This window comes from Suricata suricatta, chromosome 10, assembly GCF_006229205.1.
Source record: "Suricata suricatta isolate VVHF042 chromosome 10, meerkat_22Aug2017_6uvM2_HiC, whole genome shotgun sequence".
NCBI lineage: Eukaryota > Metazoa > Chordata > Mammalia > Carnivora > Herpestidae > Suricata > Suricata suricatta.
Genome location: NC_043709.1, coordinates 64,535,201 through 64,555,901, shown reverse-complemented (window position 1 = coordinate 64,555,901; position 20,701 = coordinate 64,535,201). Strand labels below are relative to the sequence as shown.

The 20,701-nt window shown below is 54.4% G+C and overlaps 2 protein-coding genes and 1 long non-coding RNA gene across 8 annotated transcripts in view; 2 read left to right on the top strand and 1 right to left on the bottom strand.

The window, feature by feature from the left end:
* The window catches only part of TEX49 (testis expressed 49), a 33,571-nt gene extending 32,841 nt beyond the window's left edge, over positions 1 to 730 (top strand). For both annotated transcript variants that reach the window (XR_003914970.1, XM_029955961.1), the window contains one exon: positions 122 to 730. Coding sequence is in view for 1 of the 2 variants with exons in the window: in XM_029955961.1 (XP_029811821.1) it covers positions 122 to 170 (49 nt within the window). In the remaining variant the exon portion in view is untranslated. The remainder of the gene's footprint in view (positions 1 to 121) is intronic.
* Positions 673 to 20,701, bottom strand: part of ADCY6 (adenylate cyclase 6) — a 20,424-nt gene continuing 395 nt past the window's right edge. Inside the window, exons 1-22 of one of the 5 annotated variants that reach the window (XM_029955955.1) lie at positions 20,646 to 20,695; positions 15,329 to 16,181; positions 11,556 to 11,705; positions 11,053 to 11,174; positions 10,847 to 10,958; positions 10,567 to 10,694; positions 9,919 to 10,077; positions 9,699 to 9,840; positions 9,474 to 9,602; positions 9,177 to 9,202; positions 8,797 to 8,944; positions 8,474 to 8,571; positions 8,209 to 8,296; positions 7,916 to 8,032; positions 7,476 to 7,634; positions 6,994 to 7,172; positions 6,064 to 6,099; positions 5,851 to 5,980; positions 5,286 to 5,549; positions 4,301 to 4,505; positions 3,373 to 3,497; positions 673 to 3,172 (exon numbers count right to left, since the gene is read on the bottom strand). In XM_029955955.1, coding sequence (XP_029811815.1) covers positions 3,047 to 3,172; positions 3,373 to 3,497; positions 4,301 to 4,505; positions 5,286 to 5,549; positions 5,851 to 5,980; positions 6,064 to 6,099; positions 6,994 to 7,172; positions 7,476 to 7,634; positions 7,916 to 8,032; positions 8,209 to 8,296; positions 8,474 to 8,571; positions 8,797 to 8,944; positions 9,177 to 9,202; positions 9,474 to 9,602; positions 9,699 to 9,840; positions 9,919 to 10,077; positions 10,567 to 10,694; positions 10,847 to 10,958; positions 11,053 to 11,174; positions 11,556 to 11,705; positions 15,329 to 16,180 — 3,495 coding nt within the window. In that variant the 5' untranslated portion in view covers position 16,181; positions 20,646 to 20,695 and the 3' untranslated portion in view covers positions 673 to 3,046. Of the gene's footprint in view, positions 3,173 to 3,372; positions 3,498 to 4,300; positions 4,506 to 5,285; positions 5,550 to 5,850; positions 5,981 to 6,063; positions 6,100 to 6,993; positions 7,173 to 7,475; positions 7,635 to 7,915; positions 8,033 to 8,208; positions 8,297 to 8,473; positions 8,572 to 8,796; positions 8,945 to 9,176; positions 9,203 to 9,473; positions 9,603 to 9,698; positions 9,841 to 9,918; positions 10,078 to 10,566; positions 10,695 to 10,846; positions 10,959 to 11,052; positions 11,175 to 11,555; positions 11,706 to 15,328; positions 16,182 to 16,301; positions 17,164 to 19,491; positions 19,609 to 20,645; positions 20,696 to 20,701 lie in introns of those variants that run through there. The other 4 variants (XM_029955956.1, XM_029955954.1, XM_029955957.1 and 1 more) reach the window with 4 other exon arrangements.
* Positions 7,859 to 12,343, top strand: LOC115305730. The gene is made up of 3 exons (XR_003914971.1): positions 7,859 to 8,233; positions 11,400 to 11,505; positions 11,872 to 12,343. It is a non-coding gene; the product is annotated as an uncharacterized LOC115305730 (long non-coding RNA).

Here is a 20,701-nt window from a genome sequence, read left to right as displayed (position 1 = left end):
TCCTCGTTAGTAAACCTGCCTTTTCTGCCCTGAGGCAGTCTTGGGAGCTATGTTTATAGACACCACCACACACATCCCAGCCTGGCTTGGCTGAATCTGAGACCCTCTCTCTCTTTTCCAGGTTTATGGATCACTCTGTTCTGAGTGACAGAAACTTCAGTCTGTATTGAGCAGGATGTGTTTGCAAGATGGATTGTGGAAGCAGGGCAAAGAAGGAAAAAATGAGAGAAGGTGTCCTGGTTCCACTGAGGGACTAATGGGAGGAGGGGATCTCCACAGCAGAGTAAACAGATTGGATTAGAGGTCACCATGTGCACTGGCAATAAGGGGAGGAAAATTATTCCAATGCCCAAATTCTTGTGAGATCAGATGTGTGGGAGCCAGAACTTGGTGTTTGGTTTGGGAGGGGACAGGGTAGAGGAAAGACCACTGAGAGGGTCCCTGACCTCATGAATGGCAGGTGTCTGAGTAACAAATCTGGGAAGACACACAATGGTCCTTGTGATGCTGAAGGGCCTAGAGTAGTCATGCTCTCTGAAGACACTGCAGCTTCACCTTGGCAGGAAGAAAACCAGAGGAAGCCTTCTAACCACAGAGGAAAGGCTACCTCCTATACCTGGCTCTGCCACTTCTGACCCAACCCATGGCCCAGAACATCTTCGGAGAGCTGGGAATTTTACAAAGAGTTTGATTTTATTGATACTTAAATATATTAAATATTTCACTGAAATACATGGTATACCACCCTCCCCCACCCCCACAGTGGTTACATTGTAAAACCAAAGTCCATGGGCCTCCCATCCACTGACTCCCCCACCAACTGGTGAGAAAGGGGGCAATGGTAGCCCAGGAAAAGGGCATGGCTGGCACTGTGGTATGGGGAGTCAGGGTGTTGGACAGGTCCCTCCCACTTGACAAGAAGCAAAGACAAATCACCCAAGACTGAGGTTTTCCCACTCTGGTCTCCTTACACTCCTACCCCTACCCCCACCCCAGGGTTCCAAGCAGTTCCTTTCCTATCCAGGGATATGTCTGGGGAGATGGGAGTTGATCTCTCTGGACCAACTAGTCTTTTCCCCTCCTCCTGCCATAGCTAATGAAGTGCTTGATGGCCCACTTGATTGATGCATGAAGATCCCCCAAGGCAGGCAGTATAAGCTAGAAACCAGGTCTCTGCAAGGAGCTGGAGTCAGAAAGGACATGAGGAAGGGCAAGGGTGCCACCCATGCCTTCCATTCCCCAAACTCAGCAACTCTGGAACCCTCTTCTCTGTCTCTCTAATCACCTTTAAGACAAAATGATCTTCAAGCAAAATTCAGGCTAATGCCTCTGGCTTAAATAGGTACAGACAGAGAAACCAAGGCACCAACTAAGTCAGGCCTGAGACAAGGAGGTTATAGGGAAGGGAGTAAAAGGAAGGCAGAGATAGGAAGGGAATCTAGAGTTCAACCTCCTGACCCTCCTTCCAGCCCTTGCAGGCTTCTTGGGGACTGGGGAGCCAGGAACATGCTAGACTGAGAGTGAAGGCTGGGGAGAGGTAAGTTTCAGATTCCCTCGCCCCATCCCCTAGTACCAGTATCTGGGTCCTCAGAGAGATCCCATGCTACTACTCCAGTCCCAAAGTATACCACCAGCTGGGGAATGCAGGAAATTCCTGAGCCTCTGCCCACCAAACCCAGACAGTTCAAGTCCACGGAGCACTGAGGCTCAAGCAGGTGCTTGAGTCCCTGCCTAGGGAGACAGTCATGCTAAACACACGGCCCCCAAATGGCACTTAGGGATTTGGCACAAAAAGGACTCCTCTCCCCGGGGCCACCTTCCTTTTGCTGCCACACCCCATGCTACTCCTGTACAACCTAGGCATCTCTCTCTATCCCTTGAATTCAGAAACCCTGCCTTATTCCCAAAAGACAGAGGCCCACAGGAGAGAGGCAACCCAGGGTAGAGAGCTGAGGAGAAGCATAAGGACACACACAGACCCGGAAACATACACACACAAAAAGGCTGACAGGCACATACATTACACAGACGCACAGGCCCTCCCCAGTGCCAAAGACTTGGGAGGACAGGTTGGGATCAGGGTCACCCTCCTCCATGCCCTGACCCTTTTCTATTTGGCAACAGAAGGGGTAGAGATGCTCTGTGCCCCCTTGCCAGCAGACAGCAAGAGAGCATGGGTGCAGAGTGACCTGATCCTGACCCCAATGGGGCCCTCAGATCAAGAGTCTGGTACCACCCCACTCCCTGGCCAGCCTGCTTTCTTGGGCATCTGCAGGTGAACTTCCAGCTCCTGACCTTTTGACATCGCACATACATGCTTGCTTTCTGGCTAGGCGTTTTCACAGTACCAAGGAGGCCAGATGCCCCTCTTCCTGAGGCTGTGCAGGAACTAGGGCTAAATCTGAGCTGTCAAAAGTCCCTTTGTTCCCCTTTGGGGACAGATCATGGGACTAGGATTTGGCAAATGGAAACATTCCCCTGAAATACGGACACAGAGCAGGGTCCCCAGAGCATCTCCTTCCTCTGCCCTGTGCCTTAGGAGGGAGACCTGACTGGGGTGGGGTACCCAAGGCCAGTGCTGGGGATGCAGGCATAGCAGAGGCAAACGTGGAATAGGCACTCCTCATGCCTGCCCCAGTCTTTGTACAAAATATTCCCAGGAAAAAAGGGAAAGCAAGGGCCCAGCCCTGAGTCTGTTACCCAGACAGACAGGGAAAGGGTAGGCATGGCAAGCTGCCATTTTAATCCCTACTGCCTCTGCTGCTGCCCTGCCCCCTCCCCTGCTCCCAAAAGCTGGAAGAGAGGTGAGGAACAGCCCTATCCCAATTAGAAAAGTAAAAGTCACTTGCACAATCCTCTTGGTATCCCCGTTCATCAGCCTCAGGGCAGATGAGCATGGTCCAAGCACAGCCTGCTGGGGTGTTCCCTTTTGTGGTCAGCAGGGTCTGGAGGCTTGGTGCCCCCTCCCACAGCTCCACCCAGCGAGCACAGAGTCCACTCAAATGCCCACCTTGGTCCTGTCAGCTGAATTTGTAGCTGGGCCCTGCTAACTCGGGGGGCCCCCATTGAGGAAGTAGGTGGTCATCTCCCCCTTGCCCTTCACCTTGACCACCCCTCGACACTCCAGCTGGTAGCCCTTGGCAGCTAGAACCTGGTACAAGTCCGTGGTCACCTGGGGGATGGGAGGGGAACCCACTTAGCCTGGGATCCTTCCTGCTGGATTTGCAGGGGTCCAGGGGTTTCTAATCATGCTAGCCCCCCATCCCACACACCCCCAACCACAGAACACTGCCACCCTACCCCTATCCTAGCTGACCTGCAGAAGCCCTCTGGACCCATACCCTTCCCAGCCTCTGCTCACATCCCCCTCACCTGGATTCGGTCAGGGACCCCCGTGCTGTCCATACGGCTAGAGACATTCACTGTGTTGCCCCAGATGTCATACTGTGGTTTCCGAGCCCCAATGACGCCTGCCACGACTGGGCCCATGTTCAGCCCTGCGATGGGGATAGCAGCAAAAAACTGAGACTAGTGGACATTCCAGAGTCAGCCCAAGGAGTCATCCCCTCTCTTGGAACCTTTAGAAGGACCCAGAGAAGAAAGTGGCAATGGGACAAGTGTCCAGGTTGTAAAGAATGGAAGATCTAGGCATGTCACCTCAGCAGCTCCCCTGAGTTAAAACAACTATTGCCACAACAGTAACTAATCTACTGAATGCTCGTTCTGTGCCAACCACTCAGGTAAGCATTATGCATTCCCTTATTTCATCCCTTCAACAACCCTTAAAGGTAGGGATCATGCCATTTTATAGATAACCTTGTGAAACTTAGAGGAGTTGGGTGACTTGCCAAATAAGCCGGTAGGTAGAACAGCCAGAATTCAAACCAGTGTGAGTCTAGAACCCACTCCTCCTGCCCACCAGCTCCCAGACCATCTGAGAGGAAGTACCTCCTATCAGACTGGCCATAGATGAGGGTACAGGTACTGGAGCTTAAATAAACCTGGTTTTGAATCCTAGTTTAGCCACTTACTAGTTGTTTGACCTTGACCAAGTTATTTAATCTGTGAGTCAATCTCTATCTGTAAAAGGGGATAATAATGTGAGGATTAATATGTGTTGGGCAGGGCCTAGCATGAAGAAGGCCCTCCTCTGTTCTTAAAATGAGACAAAACAGGAGGTGGGAGAAAAGGACAGCCCAAAGGATTCCTGATGGGAAATCTGTGATGCCATCTGGGTGAGTCCTTGGCCTCACCCAGAAACAGCCCTGGGAAAAGTTGCCAGGCAAGGGGGCCATCTCACCAATCTTCATCTGGAAATTGTTGAAGGAGTGCTCGTTGATGTGCTTCATCTGCTCCATGAGCCGCATGGCATAGTCGGCCAGGGCAGTGATGTGGGAGCGGCCCGCCTGATCATAGGTGCTGGCGTTCAGCCCTGAGGCAGCCATGTAGGTGCTACCAATCGTCTTGATCTTCTCCAGCTGCCGGAACCGCTCCTCGCTGATGATCTGGACAGCACAGGGAGAACTGGCTGTCAAGGCAGAGAGGCCAAACCCACCCTGCCCAATGCTCACTCTTGCCATGCCTCAGCCTCTTCCCCCTTCCCTGTTTCAACAGCTCCCCTCCTTTTAGTGAGTGAGTCCTGCCTTCCAGTTTTGTTCTCAGTGCAGGACTAAGGAGCCTGGAAAACAGGCCTTTTTCACAAAGCAGCCATCAGAACCTCAGGCCAGGACTCAAGTAAATGGCTCCCAAAGCTTGCTCACAGAATCCAGAACCACAGAAGGGATATTAGCCATCAGTTATTCTACCCTTCACTTTCTGGGAAACTGAGTGCCAGAGGGAAGCAATTTTCCTCCAGAACAGTAAATGACCCATTCCTGACCTGGATATTCACACTTCCTCACATCTGCTTCCATTTTCTCTGTGGGGGGGCCCATCTTCCTTACTTGGACTCATAGGGTTCTGTACTGCCTTCTTATTCAGCGACATCCATCTGGTACCTATCCTGTCCTCTCCACAGGTCCTCATGTCCTCCACTCCCCAGTAGTGATGACCCCACCCTACTAGGGTGACCTCCTCGCTATCTCAGCCACCATGGGTCCTTGTCCTTGTTTCTGCTATACCTTTTCTCCTACCCTGACATCTCTGGGTCCCATAAAACCTCCCTTCCTCCTCCCAATCCAGCCATGCCTCCAAGGCTGGCCTTCCCATCCAAAGTTCTCCCCACTTCTCTAGTCTGGCAAGTCACCCGTAGGTGCTCTGCCAGCACCAACCAACCGGATAAGTACCTCATCAAAGTCAGCGATGATTTCGTTGAGCAGCCGCAGGCACTCGACGCCCTCATTGTTTGCCTCCAGCTCCACATAGAACTCAGAAAAGTTGGCAATGGAGGCAAACATGACGGCCACACACTCACAGGACTGATAATAGAGCTCATCATTCCGGCGTTCCCGGGCCAGGAAGTGGGCAGCCACGTCCTTGGGCAGAATGTTATGCAGCAGCCTTCGGTTGTATGCCTGGAGCTCCTCCATCTCCTCCTTCTCCCCTGTTGCCTGTGGACACCACACCTATCACCCATTGCCCAACGTTCACAAGACACAGGTGCAGTGGCCAGTGCCTGGAGACAGGCACCAGAGGGAATCACAGGAAAGAAGAAAGGCATGAACAGATGAGGCCTAAAGAACAGGCAAAGGTGTGAAAGGGGCAGGAGCAGAATGAGGCAGGGTTTAGGGGATGGGCATATAGAAGGCTTGGGGCGGCCTGAGTCTTGGCCAGCTAACAAGATACATTTCCGGCTTGGCCCAGGTTCTGTCCCCAGGATCCTCCCCCTCCCCCAGAGGCCCACTCGGTCACCTGCAGTTTCCAAAGGAAGTCCAGACGAGCAGTTGATTCCACCTGCTGGGCATGCAGATACAGTGCCAGAGCAAACACCAGCAGAATCACGGGGGTCATGTATTTGAGTGCCACCCTCCCTGCAGCTGGGCTGAGGGTAAACAGAGGTAAGCTCAGTGTCTGAAAGAGGCATGTGGCAGCCTTCCCCTGCCCTGCCCCAAAGCCCTCACTCACCAGTCCAGCCCATCGAAGGTCTCATTGGAAGAAGCCCTGGCAGGAAGATACAAGAGACAAAGTCATCAGTTCTTCTTGGGTTGCTGGGTGGGGGCAGGGAAGGGGAGAAAGAAACTGCATTTATTGAGCACACAGCACAAAATCAGGCACAGGGCCAGGGTTTGTGCTTACATTAACTCATTAAAAGCAGAGGTTAAGAGAAGGTTCCATTCCTAGCTCCTCCACTTACCAGTTCTGTGACCTGGAACAAGATGTTTAACTCTAAGCCTGTTTCTTCATCAGTAAAAGAGAGACAAGATCTAAATACTGCACACAAAAGGTCTAGCATGGCACCTGGCATGGAGTAAGGTTTCAATAAATGTCACTATAATCTCTACAACCACCTATGATCTAGATGCCACTGCCATTTTACAGATGAGGAAACTGAGGCTCAGAGAAGTTACCTCACCTGCCTAAGGTCACACAGCTAACGAGCAGCAGAGTGGGATTTAAACCCAGTGGACTCCAGAGACTTTTCCTACTACACAAAGCTATGGAATAAGGTTTGCAGAGGAAAAACTAGTGTGGTGTCCCAGACAAAGCCCTTAAACAGGAGTCAGAAGTTTCGGTTCCTAGCCAGGCCTCTGCCACCAAGCAACCATGTGGCCTACAGATGGTTAAGAGAATGGGTATGAAAGCACCATGCAAATGAGAAAAATTCTTTGAATGTCTAGCCTAAACACACAATGACTTCCCAAGGCTGGGGTTTCCTCAGCGTGACTGTTAGGGGTCATATGCTGGGAGCTCCTCTACTACCTCCTTTCCCCCCAAAGCTGAGGAGTGAGTGGTGGCATTCCAAGGGTACAAGAGGCCTGGGCACCAGAAAAATCATAGTGACCCTGCAAGGTCAGGAAGCTTATAGGGGATTCAAGGGGCTGAGGATAAACTCACAAGCCATGGACACCAAGCAGCAGGTCATAGTTGTCAAAGATGGTGGCTGGGGGGCCCAGCAGAAGCAGCACCAAATAGATGAGCCCGAGGACAAAGATCATTGCCAACTTCCCGATGCTACTGATGTGCAGGAAGACAGAGCTGGCCAAGAGACTCAGCAGCATGTTCCCAACGAAGTACTGGGGAGCGATGGCAGAGGTGGTGTAAGATGAAGACAGAAGTCATGCCACCCCCCACCCCATTCCGGAAGAGCCCTGCACTCCCCTGCCTGACCTCAGCTCCCATCCACAACCTCAAACCCAAACCTCCTTCACCCTCCACAGTCAGCCCCACACCACAACAGGACCCCTGGACGCTCTTCCAGTAGGGACTCTGGTGAGATCCTGGTCCTCATTGCCCATCAGCAGGTCTGTTACAGAGGAGTCAATAACTGGTACTGATCAAACCCCACCCTCTGTCCCGTCTGAACACGGCTTGGACACCTCAGGGAAGCTGCAAGTTGGTGCGGTGCCCTCACACAGGGGAGCATCCAGGCCCAGAGAGTAATTGAGCTGCTGCAGGTGGCAGGCAGTGATGTCGGCAGGTGTTACATTCAGCATCCGGGCTGCACAAGTCCGTATGGGGGTGTGGTTACAGGTGAACTGCAAAAGTTGGGGGAGGCATATCAGGGTAAGCACGGAGGAGAGGGGCTACAAGGGCCATGTCCCAGTGTCTTATACCCTGGAGGTCAAAGCTCTCAGGGATGACGGGAGATGGGGAGAGCAAGGAGAAGGAGGGACTAAGGTTAACCTCACCCCCTCTTTTGGGAAAACAAGCTCTCAGAGGGCAGGGGAAATGGGTCTTATTCCTCTCTGTACCCCCTGGAGCCTAGAGCAGTGCTCGGCCTAGAGGAGGAGTGGAAGAATCCCCACTGGACCTTTACCATGTTGGCAATTGCAGAGGTGAACACAAGCAAGACTGAAAAGATGCCAACCACAGTGCTGTGTGCCCGAGAACGGACAATGCTGCGGGAAAGGCGTTGCAGGGCCTTGGGGAAGAGCTGCAGACAGGCAAGAGACCGAGAGTTAGAGACTGTGTCAGCCAAGGGGTAAGGCCAACCAGGGATGGGGCCTTGTAAGAGAGGCCTGGCCTTCTCTTCCTTCTCCCAGCAGGATTCCTCACCACCTCAACCCAGCCTGCCCTCCCCAACCAGCCCAGGAAGAACCCTCAACATACAGAGCCACAGGAGTACACGGCGCAGGTCAGCACAGTGATCAGCAACAGCAGGAAGATACTGGCATAGATCCCAAGCATCAGGGTTGAGCTGGGGCAGAAGAGGGCCAGGGAAAATGTTACTCTGGAAGTTCTGGGCATCCTTGTCCCACTCCCCAGGTTGGCAGGGTACAGGCTCCCAGGACTGTGAGCTTGCCTGGGTGTTTAAGAGGGTTCTGGGAAGTAGTGGAGGGAAAAGAAACAGAGCAAGGAGGGGCGGGGCTCTCACTGTGGGAAGACGAGGAGTTGGATAAAGCAGATGAAGCAGAAGACCAACAGCGCACAGGCTACGTAGGCTCCGAAGCGGGGGTCCACCTTCCGTGAGTACTGAGGGAGAAGAGGCTGAGCTGGGTGCTGGGCTCTGCCCTGGGGGAGGCAGGGCACTGCCAGGGGCCTCAAGTAGGGGGAAGCAATGGCTCAGTTAATAGGAATCCCCACTGTGCCCTGGTCACCCCTCAATCCCCAAAAAACTTCCTGTTCCCTCAGTTGTGCTCAGCCTCCCCTCGTACCCCAGCCCTCATCCTCCATTGCCCTTAGCTTTTGAGGGCAAACCTTCTTTTCAAGATCCTCTCTCTGGAAGGTGAGCAGAAAGCGGCGCACATGGTCCTTCCGTAGTTGATCAATGCTGCGGGCATCAATGGCACGGCCCAGGAACTCATCTACCTCATCCTCAGGGTTCAGGGCATCTTGGGCACCTCGGCTGAGGGCAGGGGACATGGCTTCACCAGGGGCATGAGCAATGCCATGTGAGAGGCAATGAGAAAGGAAGGGCATGGGCAGCACCCAAAGAATGGAGTTGTGGTTGTGTGGCACCTACTCCCATGTGACACATCTACTGCCCAGGAAAGAGGGGGATCTTGGCTTTCCCGCTGTCCTGTCCCAGGGTGCAAGTGCCTTCTCCCTCCCTTTCCTCCCTCAATAGCTTGACTTACTTGTCTTTGCTGGAATCATCAATGCCCTGGAGAAAGGGACAAAGTGTGCAATGGGGTGAAGGGCAGACCATCTTTGCCTCCACAATCCCTTCCCCATCCCCAACACTGTGCTGAGTGGTCCCCCCATGCACTTTGGGGGGCTTGGGACCCCTGGTATGAAGTCACCCCTCCTGCCCCCCAGTACCAGAAGTCATATACAGAGATGTATGAGCCACAACAAGGAAGTCCAAAGAGGGGAGGGAGGTAGAGCCTGTTAGGAAAGTGAGGCCTCAGGTCCTAGTGCTGTGGGTCCCTCACCATCTGGCGGAAAGCCTTGGAGTCCTTGGTCCGGGAGAAGGCACGCTCAGGCACCCAGCGTGGCATTAGCCCTTCCATGGAGTTGGCCCGAGTACGCTGCAGCTTGGCCAGCATGGCCTTCTCTTCTTTCTGTGCGGGAAGCATGGGCACAGGATCAAGAGATATCTGTTTGATCCCTGCATTTGCCCTTCTCCCTGCCTGCCCCCACCCCCCACCTGGACTGACCCGTTTCTGGCTGGCTCCCAGGATGAGGAAGGTCTCAATGTGCTGCTCCTTGAGGTATGCATTACGCTCACCACCACGGCCTGGCTCCACCTCGTAGTCCCCATTCAGGTACTGCAGTGTGGCCCGAGTGATATGGATGCGGCTGTGAGGGAACAGGAGGGTGAGACCTGGGCTGACCCACCTCACTCCCATCCCTCCGCCACCTGGACCCCACACTCACCCGGCCCGGCCCCCCGCCTCCATGTGGTTGGCCAGAGTCACGTCATTGGACCACACATCGAATTGCCATTTCCGCAGGCCAAGGACGCCACAGTGTACACGCCCGCTGTGGATGCCCACGCGCATGTTCACGTTCACACCTGTCACCTCACGCACCAGCCTGGGAGGAGGCAGCTCCGGCTCAGCTTCTGGCACAGTCATCCCCATTCCCAGCCCAGAACTCGGGTCCTTCACTCCCCTCAGAGCCAAGCAGGCAGGGACAGACCCAGATGTGGGACACGAGAACACAGCCTTGGCTGGACATGGGCAAAAGGCTGCGTGAGTCTCAAGGACAAATGTTTGAGAATTGTGTTCACCAGCATCCTGTGGAATTGAGCTATAAAGGGAGGAGTCACTGTTCTCCCCTCAAACCTGCTCAGCTAGCATTCTCACCAGCCCAAATCCCCCCACCATGGCTCCCCTACCCTGCCTAGCTGGCTGGCATCTAAAGTGCACAGGCTGAAGAAAGATCCGTTCCCCTCCCAGGTGATGGATCTCCGAGATGGAGAAATAACCAAAACTGAGAAAAAAAAACCCAAGGACATATCAAAGGGTGGGAGCCAGCAGGGTCACCCTCAGGTCCAGGAAGCCTGGGAGGGGCACTGCTTACGAGATGGCCTCGATCATGTCCACCCCCATCTCCACACAGCAGTGGGCATGGTCTGCTCGGGCCTCCGGCAGCCCCGACACACAGTAGTAACAGTCCCCTAAGATCTTGATCCTCAGGCAATGATTTTCCTAAAGGGGAGTGAGTTGGAGAGAGTCACTCTCACTCTCTTGCCCACCCAGCACCTTCACTGAATCACCATCTACTCCCACTGCCCCAGGCCACTCCAGTGAGGCTATGTTCTCACCACATCCATCCCTGCCCCCAGCCCCAGCACCCTCACCGCAGCCAGTTTGTCAAACCGGGCAAAGAGCTCGTTCAGGGTCATGACCAGCTCCTGCGCAGTGCACTGGGATGCCAGGCTGGTGAAGCCTTCGATGTCTGCAAACAGGATGCTGTGGACAATGGCAGAAGATGGAAGGGCCATGTGGCCCTCAAAGACTCCCAGGTCCCCCATTCCTCGTGGTATCCTCCCACCCCCAACTCTACCTGACATTGTCATGTTTCTGGATGTAGATCTTATGGAACATCATGTCTTCTTTCTTTGTGTTGATATCTTCTTTCATCTCCATGGCAACATGCTGGGGCAATACCGACAGCAGCAGCCGTTCCTAGACCAGTGGTTTCAACAGGGCACCACTATCTTCTTGGTCTCACGCTGTAATCCCTCCTGGTGCCTCCACAACCCCAGAGCCCTCCCAGACCCCTCTGGAAACCTGAGCTTCCCTTCTGGACCTCCCCTATCAGAGCCTACACCAGATATACCTCCCAGCCCTCTCTGACCAACCCCACAGAACCCCTCACTCATGTTCCCATCTACCCCCTCCCACCCTCAGACAGGACAGGAACCCCAGTGTCACAGGGCCTGTGTGGTGCACAATCAGGGGGAACCATTCAGACTGATTCCATGGAGTTGTACAAGGCAGCAGACCCGGCGTACAGGTATTTGGGGGTGAGGTGGAGGAAGGCCTTGGACAGGGAGAGCAGCCCACCTGCTGCCGATTCTCATGCTGCAGGTGCAGCCGGGCCTGGATGTAACCACGGGTCTCCTGAAAGGCCTGGCGCTGCGACACCTCAGCCGGGTAGTGTGTGCAGATGCCAATGACGTTGGTGCAGAGGAACAGCAGCATGTTGGCACCAAGCTGCAAGAAGGTGGCAGAGGCAAAAGGGTGACCAACCCCCACCTGGGCACAGGTGCAACTTGCTATGCTCTTTATGCATTTTTTCAGGGAGGAAGTCCGGATCCTGTCCCCTCCCTGTCCCCAAGCTGTCCCCACCCCTGTAATACATCTCCCGCTTCTCCCACAGGACTCTGGCCCCCTGCCTGGATCGCTCTACAGCTAGAAATGAGAGCTCACAACTCCTGGGAGGAGAAGCACCGACCAGGGCAAGGTGGGTCATGGGGCCAGGGCCCAGCACACTATGACTTCCTGCTCCAGAATCAGCCCAAACAAAACACAATGCCGCTCCTTCTGCACCTGGTTCTCCTCACAAGACAACACCCAGGAGACTCGAGCTCTATATCCTCCTGTGAATGCCCAGGACAAGTCCTCTCATCTCTCTGGGCCTCTGTTTGCTCATCTAGAACCTGAAGAAGGACAATAAGAAGATTTCTAAGGTTCCTCCCTGTTCTGACATAACTTGCTATACTAATAATTATTATTCTTATTGGAGCTAATTTGTTGGCCGCCTCCAATATGCCTGACTTCTGTGGCTGCCTCCTATACAGTAACTAATGGATTTCCAACAACTCTATAAAATAAAACTATCTCATTTTAAAGGTGAGGTATTCAAGCACAGAGAAACTAAACTATGTAACTTGCTGAGATCACACAGCTAATAGTGGCTGGAGTGGGACGTGAATTCAGGATTGTCAGACTCCAAAGCCTCTGTCCAAACCCTATGGTTGGTACATTCTAGACTTCCAAGATTCCTACTCACTCCACTCACCCAAGCTCTTGAGGCCCAGCCTCGGAGCCCAGGCTTGGGAGTCATCAATTCTACTATCATGAAAAACCCTCCTTAACTAGGAAGGGTTGCCACCATGCCCAGCACCCTTAGTACCTGGCACAGCTAGGCCCCATGCCCTAGGACCCTGATCTCAGGATGATCAGCCCTCAGTCAGCATCAGTGGCACTGACTACAGAGCAAGTCTAAAAAAAGCTGGCCTCAGTGTTTCTGGAAAATCAGGGGTTAACCTAGCACTTGTGGCTCCACCCCAGAGTTGGCTGGGGCAGGGCTCTGCTTTGGGGAGAAGGGAGGGAAAGAGCACCAACTGGAAGCAAGGAATTGTGGGCTCTGCCCAGAACCAGAACCAGTCCTGCAAACTTGGGCAGGTCAGTTCATTTCCAGGACCTCAGCTTCATTTTTCTTAGGTAAAATGGAGGGGGAGGTTCAGCAAACCCCCAGCTATTTCTAGCTTTGACCCTCTAGGACTGGCCTCCCGGCTTTCTTTCCCAGTCCAGCTCACAAGGCCTCCCTCCCAGCAGCAGGGGTGAAGAGGGGGGCACATTATCTCCCTCAGGGGTTTCTAAGAATAGCCCCCAGTAGGGGAGAAAAAAAGGGGGGGGGGGTAAACCAGGCAACTTCCCTTCCTGGCCCCAGGAGCCCAAGAGGAAAAAGTGAGTCATGGTGGAGGGAAAGGGAAGGGGGACAGGAGACTAAAATAGATCTGTACACAGACCCCTATCCCACTGTGAGGAAAAAATGGAAGCCAGGGCACTAGAGGAGCCTCCAGGCTGGACCAGGGTCACAGGGTGAAACTGCTCAAGGTGTCTGAACGAGTGGGTCGGAGGAGAATGCAGCCTCCTTCCCATGAACATGAGCAGGGCTGGATCCAGAAAGGGGCTGCCCACGGAGCCTTGAAAGGAAGCCATAGCCCCATACGATCCAGACACACACAGGCCAACCAAACACAGGGAATCCTTCTTAGTTCAAAGAAGGGGTATGGGCAACCCTGGCTCCAAGGACTGGCACAGGGGCGGGATGACTTTCTCCACTTCCCCCAAGAATGTGCCTGCTGAGACCTCCTGGGTGAGGCCGAAGCTGGGTGCCCCTGGGGAGGCAGGAGGCTGGCAGCGTCCTGGCCTCCATGTGGCTGTACCTCCCCAATCAAGCCCTGGGCCTGGCTCTGGGCACCATGCCAGCTGAGAGCAGAGCAATACCCACCCAGCCCTGGCTGGCCAGAGAGGAGGTTTCGGGGAAAGTCACCACCTCCAAGCTCCTCCTTCCCCAGGAGGGTAGTCCAACGCCAAAGCCCAGCACAACAGCTACCTGGTGAGAAGTGGGGGGCTAGCAAGGGCAGAAAGACCCTGGCCCTTTAAGAGGTCTGACTGCCCTGTGGGTGCATGCTCCACAAACAAATTGGCTATAAAGTTACTTTTAAAAAGGTACGTTCTGTTCCAGAGCACAAGCTGGGTGGAGAAGGGCATCCTGCCAGAGCACCCAGCTTTTCACCCTGGGAGCCCCAGGCAACTTCCTCTTTGTGGGTGGGGCAAGGGTGGGCTATAGGCCACAAATACTAGGCAAGGCAGAGGCCAACTCCCTTAAAAACCTGAGCAAGACAGAGGATAGCACCCTCAAAATCAGGGTGTCAGCACAGGGCTCATGAGGTATGTTGGTTGGTTAGAGGCCGTGTCTAGAGCAGCCCCTGAGGGATCAGCTGGGCAAGAGGTCCTGGTCTCTGCTCCCTGGTCAGGGGAATGACTGGAGATAGCATACTCCACATGCTCCCATCTCTCGGAAAGGGACTTCTGGGAGGGCCCTTCCTTGGGTTCCATCCCCTACAGCGCTCCCACACCTCCCTGCCCCCAGGTGAGAACCCGGCCCTGTCAGGTTCTACTCCACTCTGGGAGAGGGTGGAGACCCAACAGCAATATCATGAGGTGGGTACTATTTTTATCCCAGGTCTACAGACTGGGAAGAAGGCTGGGAGAAGTAAGGTTAGCCGTCTAAGAGCTCACAGAAGAGAACGCAGCCCATTGGACAACCACGTCTGCCCGGAGCCAAGCCTTCAGTTCTCACTCAACACCATGCTGTCAAGCTCCACCCCACACGCCACTCAGAACCCGGATGCAGTAGCTGGCATGGGCAGAGAACCTCAAGCAGGGCTGCCAGACCTCTGGTACTCAGTGGGAGGAGGATAGGAGATCAGACCCTGATGCCCCTCTTCTCTTACAGCCCAACCCCACTCAAACCACTCCCAGCCCAGGAGAAAATGAATCCTACGTATCACCCTCCCCATCCTCTTAGAGACTGCTGTGGTCCAGGAGAGAAGCAATTCCTCTCTTGCTAACTCCATCCACACCCGGCTGATCCCTCCAGATCACCACCTGGAGCTGCTTTTCAAGGATGGCACCAAGGCCTGAGTCTCATGTATCAACTTGGAGCCAGAGCTGAGCCAACAGTGCCCTCTCAAGCCCGCCCTTGCCCTGGGGCTAAACATCACATTCCCACCTCTGGCCCTACATCAGGTCTATGGGCTACGCTATTTCAAGGGCCTCAGGCCAAAGAGCTGTAGACTGTGGCCCACAGTGACAGAGTACAAGTGGGTCCTGGGGCCCTCCCTCTCCTCAGCAGTGCCCTCTGCTCCAGATCCCAGATGCAGCTGGCCCCTGAAATCTCACTTCCCATCATTTGCCCTTCCTCTTGGACACAAGCTGACATCCCTGCACTCAACCCCACCTACCCTCGATTACCAGACCACTTCTCATTCCCGGCCTGGTGCCCCCAAGCACTACCCTGTGCCTGCTTCCTGACTACCCACCTGCTTCCAGAGGAAGGCATCACTGTGGTTGAGCTGCCAGGCCAAGATCAGATGCAAGGTGGAGAGGCCCAGGCCACTGAAGACAGCCGCCCGCATGCGGATAGGTAGGAGCGTGTAGGTGATGTAGACAAAAAACACGGGACACCAGAGGCCCACGGAGGGGCTGCGGGGGTTGGCTGCCAGGGCACCCCCAACCTGCACAGCTGCTAGGATGCCCAGCACCACGTAGCTCACCACCCACATGGAGTCCTGGCGGAAGCTGTGCCGGTTACACACCACCATGAGTGCCACGAAGAGGGCGGCGGCACAGGCCAGCAGGGCCACGTAGGCAGGCTGAGGGCGGGCAGGGGCGGCATGAAAGGCTAGCAGCACAGCCGTCAGCAGCACCAGCACTGCCATCAGCAGCGTCAGGCTGCTCTGGTTCATCTGAAAGAAGTACCGCTGGTACAGGCGCTCCAGCTTGGCCGAGCGGAACTGCTTCGACTGGAACACCCGGGCCAGACGGCGCCAGCAGGGCCACCTACCCGCGGCCGCCACATCAGGTGCCACCTCGGCTGCCCCAACCGCTGCCATTGCCTCAGTGTCCTCAAAGCCCAGGGCCACCGCCCGCAGCCCCAGCTCCTTGCCTGGGCCACCTCTCCGGATGAAGGTCTCATCCTGCCAGGGGCACCGAGGGGGAGCAGCCGGGGTGGGGCTGGGGGGCTGTGCATCCCGGAGGCAGCTCATATAGCGGGGTGTGCAGAAGCCACTGGTCCGGGTCCCACGGCGTGGACGCTTCTGCCCATTGCGTTCACCCCAGGCTGTTTTCCGTTCATCCACCTTGGGGACCAAGAGGCCACTAAACCAGGACATGCTGCCGAGAGAAAGGAATGAGTTGGTATTAACACCACCGTCACGGCCTACCACCACCAGTAGCTTCCATAAACTGTGTGCTTCCACAGTCAAGCTCAGCACTTCCAACCCCACCACTCACATAAAATTATGGAGGAAGTCGACGGGATCCCCATTCAGTAGGTGAGGAAACTGAGACAGAAGCAGGTGGGTAACTTGCTCTAGATCAAGTAGCCATGGAGGTGTGCGAACCAAGATTCTAACCCAAATCTGCTGGACTCCAAAGAGGTACACTTCAACATTCACCTCTTCCCTAAAAAGCACTGATTACTGCGTGGTTACAAGCTTAGTGCCTGCGTCAACGGAGATCTGGGAGGAACTGAAAAGTTCACCCCTGAGCAGTGGGCCAGGCAGCACCCAATACCAGTACACAGCTGGCATGGGCATCGCGGTGGAGCCTGATCTTTTGATTTTTAGCAGAAGCTGAAGAAAATGTACATTTTAACGTGACATCTCCTGAGTTTCAAATGTTGGCAAGTAACTCACATTTTTCAACGCTGCAAGCCAAATAAATCACGTCTATGGAATGAATTCAGCCTGTGAGCTGCCAATCGGTGACCTCTATACAAAAGGGAATCTCTTTCCACATTGTTCCTCATCACACTCACACCATGCACACTTCACCAAGCCAAATTCAACTTCTCCCTCGGGTGACAGCTTAGATGGAACTTCCTTGGGGAAGATGTCCCAGCTCCCCCCACCCACACTAAATTTGCCCCCTGCTTACCCTCTGTACATTTCCTCCATAGTATTTATCACAATTAAATTGCCCCTGGTTCATGGGTCCCCACCCCTTTCACTATAAACTTTGTGAGGGTAGGGATTGTACTGTTTTGCTCAGTACCTTAGCCCCAGGACCAAGTTCTGAGCCTGGCTCATGGTAAGGACTCAAGAAATGCATGTTGAAAAGACAGGAGTGAAAGCTCAAGGGCATTGGCATAGAGCAGCTACTGTGTAATAATAATAATAAAGGGTGATAATCCTGTGATTCTTCATTTTTCTCACTGCACTCCAGGTCTATTAGCCTCCTTGCTGGTCCCCAACACAGCATGCATGGGCCAGCCTGGGACTGTGGTCTCCGTTGCCCAGAACAAGAACGCCCCCAGGTCACAGCTCAAATGTCCCCTTATCAGTGAGTCTTTCCCTGACTGTTCTATTAAAATAGCAACCCCCTTTCCTGGCACTCCCTATCTTTCTTCCCAGCTTCATGCTTTATTTTTCTCCACAGCTCTTATCAGCAACTGCCATTCTATATATTTTCCTTATTTGCTCATTGTCTCTCCTCACTGGACTGTCAGCCTCATGAAGGCAGGGATTTGGACCCATTTCACTCCCTGCCATATCTGCAAACACCTACTAGAGTCTTAATAAGTGTTCCTAGAGTGGCTGGGTGGATAATACTTTCTCCGTGCTTTAAGCTCTTCAAGGTCCCTTTCACATACTTAATTCCATCTGATCTGCACCAAAGTCCTGTGAAGCTGCTCCTACGGCCACCTTGCACACAGATTTGACCGGGAGGCGGGGAACACAAGGTCTGTAGCAGTTTTATACCGCTGGCCAAGTTACAGAGATCCTAGGCCACCAGATCAGCCCCAGATCTCAGGTCGCCTGGAGGGTAGTGCCTTGAACTGGGGTGGGGAGGACTCCATGACAACACCCTCAATGTGTCCCCTAGCTGAGTGCAGCTCAAGAGAAAGTGTGGATGAAGGGGAGATGCCTGTCTTTCTACCAGGGCCACACTCCTCCATGCCCACAGGGCACCCTGGGGCTCCCTGTATTTAAACCTTCAGAGCTAGCAGCCTTGACATTTGTCCTCACTAGGGGACACAGAGGGAGAATGCCCACAGGATCAGCTGCCCAAGACAGACAAGCAGCACTTTGAGCAAACACCCAGAGGCCCACTGAAGAGAAGGCAGACTGGGGACCTCCCTGCACGCTGGAGACCCACATCCCTGGTTCACCCTCAGCCACTTCACTCAGCACCCCTGCCGCACCCCGCAGAGCAGCGTGCCCTTCTAGCACTGTCAACAGCACCCTCTGGAGGGACAGATCAGAAATCTAAGGCTTTGGGTCAGGTTGACATTTGGAAAAAGTCACCAAAGGAAGCCTGGTTCTTTAAAATACTTCATTAGAAGGGGTGCCTGGGTGGCTCAGTAGGTTAAGGCTCCGGCTTCGGCCCAGGTCAGATCTCACGTTCGTGAGTTCGAGCCCCGCACGTTCGTGAGTTCGAACCCCGCACCGGGCTCTGTGCTGACAGCTAGCTCAGAGCCTGGAGCCTGCTTCCAGTTCTGTGTCTCCTTCTCTCTCTGCCCCTCCCCCTCTCATGCTCTGTCTCTGTATCAAAAATAAAAAAAATTTAAAAAAACCCATTAAAATACTTCATTAGAAGCATGATCTTTGGAGCAAGACCAGGCTTCAAACCTTTAGGGTAGTTACATGCTAGCTGCACAGCTTTGAACAAGTTACTATCTCCTTGCATCAGTTTCTTCGTCTATAAAATGGGAATAGTAATAATTGTGAAAAAAATCCAACAGTATCTGTCACATAGCACACACTCCATAAATTTGAGTTCTTCTCCCCCACCCTACATCACTTTGAACCCCAAACTCTGCTAGTGTCCAAGAAATGGAAAGACAGAAGAGCCATAAGCAAGAACACACATCTTCTCGGCCAGTCAGACACCTGGTTTTATCAGTCCCCATGTCCTTCGCTGTCAGTCCCCAGAGCTGCTGGAGACAGAGCCCAGAGTGAGCAGATTTCCCATCACCCCCACTGTGACATTTTGCTCCAGCCTCCTCCTACTTGCCAGTCCCCTGCCCTGTATTAACCATTCCTCCCCCCTCCAAATGGCCCAGACCTCTGTTCCCAAAGGACCTGTTTCTGGCCATGTTCCCAGCCTCCTGTAAGCACATCCTAGCATCTGGCTCATACCCACAGAGGAAGGGGCAGACACTGTCCAGAATGCATGACTGTCCCCAGAACCCTCTAACCCCCCAAGGGAATAGCTTCAGAGCTATGTAATTGTTCAATTAACTGCAACCATCCCACTTTGGGACTCCAACCCAAGCACTGCCCACCTTGGAGAACTCACCAGGCTCCTAGCACCCCAGACTAAGCTGGTATGACAAGAAACAGGGGAGGGCACTGATCAAAGCCACGAAACTTCCCTATATGGTCCCCAAACCTTTGTTGTCCAAAACTAATCCGTCACTCTGAACCACAGACCACCTCCCTCTTCCCCAGGGAAAGGCTCCTGAGCCACTGCCTCCAACCTTCTCCACCCCTTGGTCCTGGTTCCTTGCTCTCTCTCACAGATGTGCTGCTCCAGACACCATCAGCTCCCACAGCCAGAGCCACAGCCATTCAGCTTGGCAGCTGGAGGCCCAATGACTCCCAGACCTCAAGTCCCTCCCAACCCTGATTCTCCAGCCTGAGACCCAGAGTCTGAAGCAGGCCAAGGCCCAACCCCAAGGATAGCTCTGCCCACTGCTTTGCCCAAACCCTCTTCCTGGCCACCTCTGTCTGTCCCTGCCCCTGCCCTCCTTGGCAGAAGGACACTCCAGGGGATTTAAAGTGACTTCAGAAAGTTCATGGCAGAAGGCGCTGCCCAAGCAGGGCCCTTCAGTGCCAGCACCGCCCACCATGCTGGGAAGTGGGCCTCAATTCCAGGCCTTTCCAGATGTAGAGGAGCCTCCCCCAAGGCCTGTATCTGGAGGTCCAGGACTGCCTTGGCCTCACTTCCCCAGTTTTCAGTCTCCCCGAAGACTGCAGAAGGCTCCCACTTCCACCCTCAAGCACACAACCCCCACCAGATTTTTCCACCTCCCCTTTCTGGTAAGGGAAGGGTATGGGGATAGAGTCCCCACCTTGGGATTCCACTTCTATGTTTTCAGTCAGGCCACGTTCAGAATAAAGTCTGCCCGCCCCCCTTGCCCCTTGCAGCGGGCCTTGACACCACCCTTTTCATAGCCGAGCTCTGGGCTTGGGGAGAGAGCGGCAGACTCCTGCAGGCGGAGGGCATCCCTCCAGCTACCCAGACTGCCCTCCTCCCCTAAACACAATCACAGTCTACCCCAAATTCGGAAGCTCACCCCACGGCCCCTCTGCGAAAACCTCTGGCAGCCCCTCCCCCAACACATGCCTTTCCCCGGGTCCCAGCAAGCCTGGTACTCGCTTTGGGTGGAGGAAAGGGGTGAGGGTGGGGGAGCCTTGAGCCCCCCATCTCCTCCCCGACTTCTCAGTCCAGCCCCAATGGCCTCAGGCTCGACTCCAAACACTATCGAGCCACCCCAACACGCGCTTGTGTGCCCCCAACAAACACCCCTCAGTTTCGGGAATCGCGCGGGAATCTTCACGACCCCCCGCACCCCGAGACCCGAGCGCCGGGCGCCGCCGCTCCCTCCACCTCTCTTCCGCGCGGGCTCACCTGCCTGCCCGGCTCCGCGCCTCCCCAGGGCCCCCGCCCCGCCACCGCCGCGGGCT